At 36.4% G+C, this 15049-nt stretch overlaps 1 protein-coding gene across 7 annotated transcripts in view; it reads right to left on the reverse strand.

Annotated features, from left to right (window-relative positions):
- KLHL32 (kelch like family member 32) overlaps nucleotides 1-15049 on the reverse strand; it is a gene marked incomplete at both ends in the record, with an annotated part of 142699 nt that overhangs the window by 105556 nt on the left and 22094 nt on the right. For 5 of the 7 annotated variants that reach the window (XM_084229081.1, XM_084229086.1, XM_084229084.1 and 2 more), the window contains one exon: nucleotides 2345-2452. The exons of the other annotated variants lie outside the window; for them this stretch is intronic. In XM_084229081.1, the coding sequence (XP_084085207.1) occupies nucleotides 2345-2452 (108 nt within the window). The remainder of the gene's footprint in view (nucleotides 1-2344; nucleotides 2453-15049) is intronic. 7 annotated transcript variants of the gene reach the window in all.

Raw genomic sequence — 15049 nt, forward strand, 5'->3', positions numbered from 1 at the left:
TTTTTAAGCTATAAAAAAACACACCTATTTACTCAGCTCACTAGAAGCATGCTTCAGCAACTCTTTGAACAATAACTGACTGACTTAACATCCTAAGGGCTGAAATTTAGCTGGGCTGATTCTAACTTTGAGATCCATCTCCTTTCTTTCACTCTTTGCATCTGTTACTTAAAAAATGATTTTTACCTTATACCCACAGTTTTCATTTCAGCTGCCAGAGTTGCCTCAATTATTAAATAAAGCATATTTCAAACTAGTAGCTCCAGGAAAGACAGTGGACAATAACCAAACACTTCAATAAGCCTCTGAAGAAAGAAATTTAGCAGAAAAGTAAACTCCCCTCATCTTCAAGACCCAAATAACACCTTTTCTCTGAGGTTTTGCATTGATGGTCCCCGTCGAACATGTGCTCTTTTTTATCCCCCCATTTTATGTTCTTCTATTATGCCTCCCATCGCAATGCAGATCTGTGATTATGTATATTATTTACTCTTCCACTAAGATCTGAGTCTGTGAAAAAAGGCCCTTATTTTAGCATAGAAGAAACTAAACATAAGTTGGATGAAACAGAACTAAAGAACAAAACTTCATAGAGGAGTCTGTATCTGGATTTATATAGTTGGGTAGGTTCCAAAGGAAAACAGATGTTCTCCAGAGATTCCTGTAAGTTCTACAACAATTTTAGTGATGAGCAAATTTGGCTTTCAAGCCATCACATTCTAATCTAAATTCTTGAGACCCTGACTCTGAGGTATGTGTGGAAGACAAGGTGCCAAGATGCTAGACTTAGCTTTTTTTAGTTAAAAAAATTTTTGTTCTTGTTTTTAAGTCAATAATACCAGGATTGAGTCACTGAGCTTCAGCAAGAACAGTGAAATTCAAGTTATCTGCAAACTCTTTCCCATTTGATAGTTCTTTAGGACATTTAAAAACTACACTGGGAAGCCACTGAGATAAGATTAAAATATAATGTTTCCCGGGTCATATTTAAAATCAAATTGCTTTACCTACCTTTTCTATAGCTTAGTTATAAAAATCAAACAGATGTGTAACTTTGTTGGAGGTAACATTGATTTACAACACTGCTATATAATTCAGAGGCAAAGGTTCACAGCTTTTAGATGTAAGTTATCACACCACATCCACCACCAAGGTCCTCCACTGGAGTCGATTGGGCCCCTCCCTCCTCTGTACTCCATCTCTCTCCCCACCCTCTGGTATTGTCAATTTTACAGTCAGATTTCTATGGTTTGCTTTTGGTTTATTTTTGTCTGATCCTTTGTTTTGTTTCTCTACATTCCACATATAAGTGACACCTTCTGATTTATTTTTCTTAGCATTATCCCCTCCAGTTCCATGCATATTATTACAAGTTCACATTTTTTTTTTAACTAAGCAATATCTTACTGTGTATATACTCCACAGGTCCTTAATACACTCATCTGTCATTGGGCACTTGGGTTGTTACCATAACTTGGCTATTGTAAATAATGCTGCAATTAACATAGGCATGCATATCTCATTTCATATTAGTGATTTTTAAAAAGTTTTGGGGCTTGGGGGGCATTCTTTGGGTAAATAACTATAAGTAGAACTGCTAGATCACATACAAGTTCTATAACAATTTTAGTGATGAACAACTTTGGCTTTTAAACCATCACATTTTAATCTCCACAGTATTCTCCCTAAGGGCTGGATCAGCCTATGATTTCTACTAACAATGTATGACCATTCCTTCCACTATACCCTTGCCAATACTTTTTGAAGTGACAGTAAATGGATTTCTTTCTCTTCTAGTTCATTGTTTGCATATAGGAATGCAATTGCTTTTGTAAATTGATTTTATAACAGATGAATTTACTGTACTGATTTAATACTTTTAAAAGTTTTTTAGTATAGTCTTTAAGGTTTTCTAGATATATTATGTCATCTGAAAATAGCAATCATTTTACTTTTTTCCCAATTTGGATTCCTTCTGCATCTCTGTCTTATGAAATACTCAAGCTAGGATTCTAGTAATATGTTGAAAGCTAGTGATGACAGTGGACAACATTGTCTGATCTTAAAGGAAAAGCTTTCAATTTCTCAGCATTTAATATAATGTTAGCTGTGGGTTTGTCCCTATATAGTCTTTATTATGTCTACCTAAGTTCCCTCTATCCCTATTGTTCAAGGGTTTTTAATCATAAATGGATATTGAATCTTGTCAAATGATATACAAAAATTTTTTCAACAGCAAAACATATAACAACAAAAGTAAATAAATATCAAACCACAAGGATCATCTCTTCTGCTTTGGTGCAGTTAAAATGTTTAGCCTCTCAGATTGCATTTAGTCCCATACCTGTCCTGTGTAAGCAAACTCCAGAGCTTGCTTCAAACCAAGGCTGGTCACACCATGTAAATTCACTTCATCAGCTCCACTTTCCACCATACAGAGACTGAACATTGCCTAAAATGGAAGAGAAATGAAGAAAAACAGAATTATGGAACTAAAAGGCAAGGGAGTAAGACAAAGTCTTAGAGTGGCTAAGAAAGAAAAAGTTTTATAAGTTTGAGACTTATTTTTGTTTCTGAAATACTTCTATAAAACTTCAGTCATACAAACATCTGAAAATCTTTTTGCTTTCTGGCAGCTACAGTAATACACATATAGCACTGAACACTTCAGGCACAGACTCATTTAATCCCACAGCTGTTTCTTGGTATAACTGGATTTAGCCCACTCATTCAACTCATTCTCTCAATCCTACAGTCTCATTATGTAATATACAGTAATCCTAAACACTCACCAACAGAACATGGAAAGTGGCAACTTCGTCTCCAGAGTTTTCTGCCTTTTCCTGTCTCATTTCAATTCAACAATTCTCCTCTCATCTGCCATATACCATACCCTCTGTTCTAGAGGTTTTCAAAATATGATCCCTGAACCAATAGCATGAGCATCATCTGGGAACTTATTAGAGTGTAGATTCTCAGGGTCCTAGACCAGAACTTCTGCATCAGAATATCAGAGTAGAGCCTAGCAATCTGTGTGATAATAGGTCATCCAGTGGCTCTGATTCTCACTTGAATTGAGGAGCACTTTTATTTGGTAAAAATCAACTTTCTCCCAAACCAATTACCCAAATGGCCAACTTACTGAAAATCAGTTCTTTTATTAGACATTTGGTATGTCAAATGAAAACTTAGAAGTTAAAAAAAAACAACGAAAACTTGCCAAATTAAACAATGGCATGGATTTATAGTCCCTCCAAAATAAAGACCCCAATTTGTACACTTTCTATAATTTGACATAACAGAGGTAAAGAAAAAACTCAATTTTGGTTAGTGATTAAGAAATACACTATTTAGAAAAGTATAGTACTCTGTTTTACAATAGTCTATAGTATAATGTTTCGTGTAGTGAAGAAATATCTAAAGGGATTATCCAAAGGGATTCCTGGGCCTCTACCCTTGACTTAGAATATGCTACCTGATAGGAGTGTCTTTGTTTGCCTTGGAGTTTTGACAAGTGACATTCTAATTACATGATTTATGATGGGAGATTTGGCCACACTGTATTAGTTCTGACCTCCAAAGTAACTAGACATTAAAATATTAACCTGACTTTCAGTAGATGCTTGAAATAAAAGGTCAGACACACAGACAGGCTGTGAATGAACCCCAGTAAAAACTTAGGACATTAAAGACTAAGACTAGCTTCCCTGGTTGGTAGTCCTCTATGCACACTGTCACATAGCAAGAGGAATAACACTGCCTAGGACCCCTAATGGGATAACCAGAAATTCAGTATTTGGTCCCTTTCTACATTTTTGTGTCTCATCTTTGGTTTGTCCTAATTATGAATTTCCCTGTAATATGCCACATCCATTAGTAAAAATGAATTCAGTGAATTCTGTTAATGTTTCTAATGAATTATAGAACATGAGAATAGTTTCAGGAATTCCTTTAAATTTGCAATTGGTGGCAGAGAAAGAGGAGTTTAAGGGAACTTGAATATTCTGATAAAAGACTTACATCTTTTGGGCCTCACCGGTGGCTCAGCGGTTGAGCGCTGGATTGTGAAGATGCCCACAGCCTCTGCAGCGCCAGTTAGATCCCTGGCCACCGGGTGAGGGTCCCACATGGCACAACAGACCTCTCTGCCGCCCGCTGCTCCCCTTAGCAGTATACTTCGTCAGTCTGCCTGCTCTGCTCTTCTCTCTGACTCTGGTGAATTCTCTCACCCTCCCACGCTTCTGACTGTACCCAGTGCTTGTATAAATAAATAAATAAATCTTAAAAAAAAAAGATTTAAACAAAAAAAAATTTACATCTTTTGGCAGTTTTTAAAATTTTAACAAACTATTTTTTTAAGATTGATTTATTTATGCATACAAGAGCTGGGGTGCAGGCCAGAGGTATGGGGGGTGAGAGGATTCACCAGTGACAGAGTGGGGAGCAGAACAGGCATATCTACTGAAATACACTGCTGAGAGGAGCAGTGGGGGAGTCAAGAGATCTGCTGTGCCATTGTTGTCACCTCCCTGACGGGATCAAACTCGTGCTGCAGTAGCTGTGGATAGCTTCATGGTGCTGACGCTTAAGCCCTTGTGCCACCAGGGAGACCCCAACAAACTAATTTTTGATTCTCACAATTCCATATATTTCAAATTAAGATGTATAGAAGTAATGGAATTAACTGATGGTCCATTATCGTTTCTAGAGATCCTTATTTCCATCTCATTTCTTTAGAGATTTTTTTTAATTTTGTAGGATTCTCTTTAATAACTAAATTTAGAGTTAAAATTTTAACTGTTAGAAATACAAAAATTATCACTCCCTTGTCATCTGAGGAACTTCCTAATGAATATGTTAAATGCTTACAATCTGAGAAAATTAAAAAAAACACTCAAAATATTCTGAAGACATTGGGAGTATTAAACATGTGATACATGCAATTATATTAAATAGCAAACATGCAGAAACTTTTAGCTTTTGAAAATTTACCCTCCAAAATGAACACTCCAGTAGAAGCTGTTAAAGGCAAATGAGTCAATATGGTCAATTTGGCAACTTGGTTAGTGAGTGATTTGATCTGGATTTTCACTGATTCCTGATCAGGCAGTTAAAGTACTATGTGGTATGTTAAGAACATTCAATCTTACGTCACATTGGTTTGGTGGAGTGATTAAGACAAAACTTAGAACCAAACAATTCTGGATTTCAACACTGGCAAGTGACTTTGCACAATAAGTAACCTCTTCTCGACTGTTTTCTTATCTGAAAAATGAGGCTAAATATTGTACCCATTTCACGAACTGCTTTGAAGATTATATTGCTGCACGAATAAAGTATCCAGTACAGTGCCTGACATGATAAACAATTAGTAAAATTTATATTCTGCAACAATAATGAAATAAAATAAATAAAGTGAAATATATGAATTTCTTATGTACTAATATCTTAGAGGTAGCAGTTAAAAGAATCTATATGTTAGAAGTACCACTCTTATTTTTTGAGTGGTTGTGGAGAGGAATTAAGTGTGCTATAGATTAAAAAAAAAAAACATGCTAACAGGAAATTGACTCTAAAGTTAAATGGATTCTGTTTATACACATGTAGAAGACTTGAAATTCCAAAATTAAAAACCACAGGTCACAATAAAAAAAATCTTTCAATTTCTATAATTCTGAACTTGTTTCTAGATTTTTTATAACCACTTAAAAAAGAATTAAAGAAATTTCAGTTGCTTTTATTATCTTTTTTTAATTATGTGGGTGCTCCAATTTTAATATTCCCCACACTAATTTCTTTTTTGAGATCTTCCAAGCTGCGATTGCACCTGATATGGTGACAGCTGCTCTCTACCAACCCTGGAGGCAGAGCAGGACAGAAATGACTCAGGCTATCTGGATTAATGAAACAAAACATCCCTGAGATCAAAGGTTAAGTAACAGAACAAGTTGCCAAGAGAGTTTTTTGAATCTGCTTTCCTAGAGGTCTTTCCAAAGCCAACAGGGCAATGTTAACATAAGACAAGGAAGGATCCTCAACTATAGGATCCTGGCCTTGGTAGAGTTGAGAGGGAACACAATCCCTTAAGCAACATACATACTTGTGTGTACAATTTTGTATAAACAATAAAAGATCAACAAATTTGTTACGGTAGATACATTACACGCTATGACTCCAGGAGAAGAGACAGACATAACTATGATCTAGATGTTAACAATGAACATGTATTTTATTACCTGTGTTTTTCTTACAAATGCCTTTTAAAAATGTTGTTTTATTTTTAAGATTCAGGATTATGTAGGAAAACATACATATCTAATTCAATCTTGCAATTTTTCTTGAACATATAACTTTTGGCTAATTTGTTAATTTCTCTAAGCCTCATGCCCCTTATTTGTAAAATGGAAATAACACTATATTGACAGGGTTGTCTTGAGGTATAGAAACAATTATGTTCAATGTCAAGCATAATACCTGGCCCATAGTAGATGTTTAATAGATACTATTACATTCTAAGTCAAGCTGATTGTTCTACTTCCCCATGTCTTCCTTTGATCCCAACTGAAATGATAGCTAAGAAACAGCCTCCTCCACCCAACTTCTGCCTAAATTTATTCCTTTCAAATATTTTTTTGGAGTTACAATTCTACTCAAAATTCCAATATCTGATAGCAACACTTTACTTTCACCACTAATTTTATACCCTACTTTAAGGACTGACCCCATCATAAAAGTCATCATTACCATTTCTATAAACATGTAACTTCCATTCGTATAGTACCATCTATTGTAGTCCTCACTTCACGTCATTTATAGGTTTTTGAAAACTATGACTTTATGCAAAATAAAGCATGTATAATAAAGCAGGTCCTCAAATAACATCCTTTTGCTCAATGTTGTCAGGAGTATTAATTTCTCCTGTAATGCAATGACAAATGAAAGAAATGTCTTATTCAAGAAACTGCTATAGTCTTGGAAACAGTGCTACAAATTGAACATACCATATTTTTTTTAAATTGAATACATTAGTTAAGTAAAATATTTTTTAAAAAGGAAATTATTAGATCAAGGTCAATGTCTTGGGTTAAATTTACAAGGCACCTCAACTAGGAAAAGCCTCACTGTATACCACCGAAGTAAGGAAGAACCTGGCCATTTGACTAGTGAAACACCAGTTGCCTAGGCTTCCCAACCTTACAAACAATGTCTGAAGACCTTATAGAGGCCATAGCAAAGAACACAACCTCCTTTGGAGGTTTTATAAATGGTTTTCAATTGGAAAGGCATATATTTTGCTTTATGGAGCAAAATAAATGACAAGATCAAGGATGCTCTTTTAGCATGAAAAGTAAACTGGAAGTTTCATGAAAACAAGCACCATGGCTTGCTCACTCACTGTGGGGTCCTTAGACCCTTGCACTGCATGCATGCAATGAGTACAGGTGAATGAATGAATAAATGGATGAATGGACAAATGAATAGACAGACACATTCTTCAAAAATCTATCTGTGGATAATAGTCCTATTGTTCTAAATATATCATCATAAACAAAAATAATTCATTCAACATAAAAAAGGCTTTTCTGGATATAAGGTGTTTTAGACCCTGGTAATAAAAAGCACTAGCTAAAGTTAAAGAGTGACTACCATAAACTATAAATACAAATGAGTTCAAAGCTAGGCACAATATTCTGCCCAAGTGCGGGATAAGTTTTTTTTTTTTTTAAATGCTTAGTTCGTAATGTAGTCTTTGGGAGAGCCCTGGCCAGGTTGAGATTTACATCCATCACATTTCACTCTTGGCTGATAATGCGTTGCCTCCACCATAAATCCTTCCAACTGAAAGCCCAGTTAGTCAGAATACAATCCACTTTAAGTGCCTGCTACAGGTTGTGGATTTATGGTTTGTCATTCCTTCTGTATTTCTCAAGGAAATGACACAAATTGAGTCTGTAATCACAACACATGAATTAGGTTTCCTTGGGCCATGTTCATTGTCCTGCAGGCACACAATGAGCTACAGCCAATTTTATGCTGGTACATTATGTCATCATACTGACCATTAGAAATTCTCTGACATCTTCAAAAATAAGTAGAATGGCACCCAAAGTTGATGAAAATGATCCTTATACCCAGCGAACTATGCAAAGGTTTGGAGTAATGGATATGTGGATGATGCTCTGTGAATTCTAATTTTATCAATAATCTAAATGATTTTACAGATTAAATAGCTGGATTATTTGAGCCACAAGCAACCCTTATCTTTTATGAAAGTTAAATAAGTTATTTAAAAGAGCATTTTGCGGGCCTCCCCGGTGGCGCAGCGGTTGAGCGCTGGGTTGCGAAGCTGCCCGCGGCCTCTGCGGCGCCGGTTCGATCCCCGGCTGCTCCCCGGACACCGGAGGAGGGTCCCACATGGCGTGCAGACCTCTCCTGCCGCCCGCTGCTCCCCTCAGCAGTGTACTTCGGTCCTTCTGCCAGCTCTGCTCCCCTCTCTGGCTCTGGTGAATTCTCTCACCCTCCCGCGCTTCTGACTGTACCCAGTGCATGTATAAAAAAACAAAAACAAACAAATAAATAAATAAAACATGCCTCTATTAAAAAAAAAAAGTTTAAAAAAAAATTAAAAAAAGAGCATTTTGCAATGATTGCAGATCTAACCCAATTTTCCATATCTTTTATGCACCTAGTGTTATGTCATTACTGATGTTTATAATGGTGATGAGGCATACAGAGCTTGAGCTAATTTCTGAATCAGCAGAGATTATACTTTGCTCAATTTAGTGTTAATGGTGAATATCCTTTATTGCATTTTGGTTATACCTCATATAGAGAATGGGCAGTAAATCTCAGTTAATGAAATTATTCAATTAACCACAATAGCTCATTTCCCTGACATTAAAGAGAGAAGGGCCCTGACCAGAGTTGAGCTGGAATATTTACCTTCTTTATCTCACAGATGCAAAAGTAACCCAATCCATTTGTGCAGCTTAAGGATCTGATAAAGTAGGGATGTGTGGTAGGTGGTTTTTTCCCCCATGTATTTTTGATATATTTTCAGCTGTTTTAATTCTCCCCCTAACGGTATGTTAATACTGATAGAAAATAAAATAAGAGGACAAACTAAAGTGGTAACATCATATTACCACAAATATAATTAGACAACAAAAATTAAAATCTCTCAAGTGCTGATTTCCCCCCACCTTTACATGTGCAGAAAATGTAGTCTTACATGTTACCAACTGCACAACATACTGGTTTTCCCAACATCTTCAAATGTGTAGCTTGTTCATTCAAAACATCTTGCTGTATTTCATAGTTTTGCTCTTGGAAGTTACTTCTTAAATTAACTACACAGTGATCATGAGTTCAGGTTCATTATATTTTATTCTATTTCTCTTTAGAATTCTCTTCCTCCTGGATGTAGCTCTATTTCAATTACTTAGGTCTTCCAGGAGAGAAGGGAATGAAATAGAAAAGGGACACAAATCAGGTTGTTTTTCCTTTGCTAAAATAGTAAATGTAAAGGTCAGAAACTGTTGCCCACCATGAAGTTAGTTACCTACTCATGGGTGGTATTTACCCATGTTTTAAAAACTCTTCTTTATCTTTTTAGCGATATTTTAAAACGTCTTAACCTGCCAGTTCCTTTTGATTTTTTCTAGTACTAACTCTGTTTTGATTTTCTTCTTTTTAATCATTTTCTTGCATTCCTCAGAAAGCTGGTTATTAATTTCTTGGCTAGTGATGTTCTTGAAGGAAAAAGTGAAGCCCATACCCTTGCTTCAGCTATTCCAGATGACTTTGAAGTGGTATAGAGTTTAAATCATGGCATTTATGATATTTACTTACTCACTTGTTATACACTATGGAAAATGGCACCTGAAAATCTGGCTTTAGCCTGGGGTTACCCTCTCAGATCCCTTGGCTTCTGCACATTCTTTCTGGTCTATCACTATATCACTTCAGTAAGAAATTTCAATACTTTACTACCCCCATGTAAAGAAGCCCACTTCTTTATGTGTCACCAATTTAGAAATGACACCTTTATGTGTCAGATATTTACAAGTGACACCTTTACTCTTCTGAATTGAACATATTTGACAGCCATTATTGAATGAAGGATTGTGTCTGTGCAGACACCTTCTGTTCTACCTTCATATGGCACAAGCCCACCTTCAAAATTCTCTAAGGACACAATGACCGAGACAGAACCTGGATTTCCTACATTTGACAGTTGTCTCAAAACAAAGTTTGGTGCTAATAAACAGGATCATCATTGAAAGAGGAGAAATCACAACGGACACAGCAGAAATCAAAAGAATAATCAGTAACTACTATGAACAGTTATATGGAAACAAGTTTAACAATCTAGAGGAGATGGACAAATTCCTACAACTCTACAATCACCCAAAGCTAGATAAAGAAGAAATAGAACACCTAAACAGACCAATTACAAGCAGCGAAATTGAAATGGTAATCAAAAACCTCCCCAAAAACAAAAGCCCAGGACCTGATGGATTTACAAATGAATTCTACCAAACATTCAGAGACGAATTAGTGCCTATCCTTCACAAACTCTTCCAAAAAATTGAGAAGGAAGGGACAATACCAAACACGTTTTATGAAGCCAACATTACACTAATACCAAAACCGAACAAGGACAACACAAAAAAGGAAAACTACAGGCCAATCTCCTTAATGAACACTGATGCAAAAATCCTCAATAAAATTTTAGCTATCAGAATCCAACAATGTATCCATAAGATAATTCACCACGACCAAGTAGGATTCATTCCAGGGACACAAGGATGGTTTAACATCCGAAAATCAATCAACGTTATCCAACACATCAACAAAAAGAAATATAAAAACCATATGATAATATCAATAGATGCTGAGAAAGCTTTTGACAAAGTGCAACACCCATTCATGATAAAAGCCCTTGAAATTCTTGGGATACAAGGAACATACCTCAACATCATAAAGGCCATCTATGACAAGCCAACAGCCAGTATCATTCTCAATGGTGAAAAGCTGAAAGCAATTCCATTAAGATCTGGAACAAGACAAGGATGTCCACTCTCACCACTGCTTTTCAATATAATACTGGAAGTCCTAGCCAGGGCAATAAGACAAGAGAAAGACATCCAAGGAATCCAAATAGGAAAAGAAGAAGTCAAACTATCACTATTTGCAGACGATATGATATTATACATAGAGAACCCCAAAAACTCCACAGAAAAGCTAATTCAACTCATCAATCAGTTCAGTAAAGTGGCAGGATACAAAATCAACACGCAAAAGTCAGTAGCCTTCCTATACACAAACAATAAATCTGAAGAAGAAGAAATCAAAAAAACCATCCCTTTTGTTATTGAAACAAAAAAAATCAAATATTTGGGAATAAATCTAACAAAAGAGGTAAAGGACCTATACAAAGAAAACTATAAAACACTGTTAAAAGAAATAGAAGAAGACACAAAGAAATGGAGAGACATCCCCTGCTCATGGATTGGAAGAATAAATATTATTAAAATGGCCATCCTTCCAAAAGCAATATATGGATTCAATGCTATTCCAATCAAAATTTCAATGTCACTCTTCAAAGAAATAGAACAATTATTGATGAAATTCATATGGAATCACAAAAAACCCCGAATAGCCAAAGCTCTCCTGAAAAAAAAAGAAGGGAATGGAGGCATCACACTCCCAGTCTTCAAACTATACTACAAAGCCATAATCATCAAAACTGCATGGTATTGGAACAAGAACAGACATACAGACCAATGGAATCGAATAGAAAATCCAGAAATAAACCCACAGATTTATGGTCAACTAATCTTTGACAAAGGAGCAAAGAATATGCATTGGAGCAAAGAAAGTTTGTTCAATAAAGGGTGCTGGGAAAACTGGGTCGCTACATGCAAAAGAATGAACCTTGACCACTACCTCACACCATACACAAAAATCAACTCAAAATGGATTAAAGAACTAGACATAAGACCTGAAACCATAAAATATATAGAAGGAAATATAGGCGAAACACTACGTGATTTGCACATCAAAGACATCTTCACAGACACATCACCCAAAGCAGTGATAGTAAAGGCAAAGATAAACAGCTGGGACTACATCAAATTAAAGAGCTTTTGCACAGCAAAAGAGACAATAACAAAAACAAAGAGAAACCCCACCAACTGGGAGAACATTTTTGCACCCAACACTAATGATAAAGGACTGATCACAAAAATCTGCAAAGAGCTGATGAGACTCAACAACAACAAAGAAAATAATCCAGTCAAAAAATGGGCAGAAGAGCTAAAAAGAAACTTCTCTGAAGAGGAAATGCAAATGGCCAACAGGCATATAAAAAAATGTTCAACATCACTTGTCATCAGGGAAATGCAAATCAAAACTACCATGAGATACCATCTTACACCAGTGAGAATGGCACATATTAAAAAAACTAGCAACAACAAATGTTGGCGAGGGTGTGGAGAAAAAGGAACTCTTCTGCACTGTTGGTGGGAGTGCAAACTGGTCCAACCACTGTGGAAAGCTGTGTGGAGATTTCTGGACCTACTAAACATAGAGCTTCCATATGATCCAGCAATTCCACTCCTAGGTATTTACCCAAAGGACACAGAAACATCAATTCCAAAGAACACCTGCACCCCTATGTTTATAGCAGCACTGTTTACAATAGCTAAGCTTTGGAAACAACCCAAATGCCCAAAAATAGATGACTGGATCAAGAAGATGTGGTACATATATACCATGGAATATTACTCAGCATTCAAAAAAGATAAACACATGCAATTTGCAGCAACATGGATGGCGCTGGAAGGGATCATGCTCAGCGAAATAAGCCAAAAAGAAAAAGAAAAATACCGGATGGTCTCACTCATAGCAGGAATCTAGAAAACTTAAATAAGGGACCAGGAAAATGAATAACTATAAGAAAGTGAAAATCAAAATCAACAAAAAACTATGAACCAGAGACACTTTTAGGGGGGCGGGGGCGGGAGGGGAGGGATTGGGGTCAGAATGGGGGGGCTGCAATTGTATGGGGAATATAACAATAAAATTTATAAAAAAAAAAAAAGAATGTCAAATAACCTCAAAAAAAAAAAAAGTTTGGTGCTTGCATGAATGATTTGACTGAGCAGATGTCATACAGAGTCTGCATGAATCAAGGGAATTCATAGTTATGAGGAAAGGACATTTTTAGAGGTCAGGGTTACCAGAAAAGGTAGAAACCTGAAAAGAAAAAAGAAGAGGTAGAGTAACCAAGGATGCAGAGTGAGGCATTCTGGGTCTAGGGCACAGGAGAGGCTCTTGTCAAAGATGCACAGGATATGTCCAAGTCTCAGGTCAAAAACTCCAGCTTCTCTTCTATAAAGAGATTTTTAAAATCAAAAGGTACTTTAGAGATCACTGGCCCCTTACTAATGAAGGTGTCATAGCTAAGCACTGATCATGGAGACTTTGGTAGAAGTAAGGAATCTCTTCCCCCCCTCTACTAAATGGCAAGTTGCATTTTAACAGGGGCTCCACGTGAACCACAATTGAGAGGCCAGGCTGTGGTCAATCCTCCACCGCTTACAGCTTTCCTTGCATTTCTGAGTCTTTGTAGTAATGAGGCTTGAAAATGCAAAGTATGGAATCATAACGCCCTTCCTGACAGCTTTCTTTGGTCATCACACACCCTCAGTAAGTTCATTCCTTTTTCTGTTTAACCTTATGTGGTAGTAGCTCTTAAATATGCTTTGGAAAGAGCTCCTAATCCGAATTCTCTGAGTCATATCATGTTAATGCTTGAAGCCAATGCTAGAAATCCTGCAGTCCAGGCAGAAGTGCTAAGTCCAAATCGCTAAGGGGACTGATCCCCAGACTGGGGTGGTTACTACTTAGGAAAGAAAGAAAGACCTATAATTTCAAGAATATTGTCTTCAACTGAGTAAATTATCCTATGTTTTTGGATGGTGGAAGTGGTAGAGGCCTTCAGCAAATCTACAGCACCACCTCCCTTTTCTCAATTACTCTAATTGACTTTATGTGGCTTATCTCCTTCTTATTAGACTTCTCTGAAAAGGAATTTCACGTGGTCACCTCACAGCTCCTAATGACACAAATCGCTGCTATGGAATTCAAACAGTAGTAGTTTCAATTTGGCATAAATAATGACAATGCAATTTCTGCCCAATCTGATATTGACAGTGGTTTTTGAAGTTCTGCTGAAGCTGTCAGGCCATATTCAGGTACAGGTGAATGTGATTCTGATCACTAACATGACTTGATTACATCACGATGTTTTTCATGGGTATGAAAGGGAGCAGTGGGCCAGCTTTGCCCACGTGTATATACATGCAATAAAATAGTTGTTTCTGTCCTAGAATTCATGGCACCATCACATAAAACCCATTACCACTTTTCTATAGAGAAATTTTTAGAAGATATTGGCATGGAATCTCTTTATCACTTATTATTCTACTAATTTAAAACCCAGTATACTCTTTTAAAACCCAAATCATTCTGAAAACTTTTAACTCCCAATTTCAACAGTTCTTCTTTTACATTTTATATCCTTTCTTATCTTCTTTTACTTTTAATATCCTCTCTTAATATTTTTATTCAATATGCTAACATAAAACAAAATGTTTAAGACTCATAAACATAGGCACATAATCCAGATGTGGAATCTTTCCTTGGTCTTTCATTTTATTCACCACTAGTTTGACATCTGTGAGTCAGATGGGGGCCACACGGGGGCCACTCTCCCATTATTAGGCGCACACACAGATGAGGCCAAGAGCCCTGGCTAACATACTGTTTCATCTAATTCCATTAGTTGCTAAGCAACCACTTCACTGGAACCTTCCCTGTCTAAAACAGAACAGGCCAGTTCAATGAATATGAAGTGTTCAGGTCATCCCATATGTTCAAGTTCACTCCTTCAGCAAACACATTTGATGCTTTGTCCATGCAGACTACATCACCACGTCTTATAAAATGTGAGAAAAAGAGTTTAAGAATACCTTTCAAA

The sequence above is a fragment of the Talpa europaea genome (genome assembly GCF_964194135.1).
Source record: "Talpa europaea genome assembly, chromosome: 2".
Classification (NCBI taxonomy): Eukaryota; Metazoa; Chordata; class Mammalia; order Eulipotyphla; family Talpidae; genus Talpa; species Talpa europaea.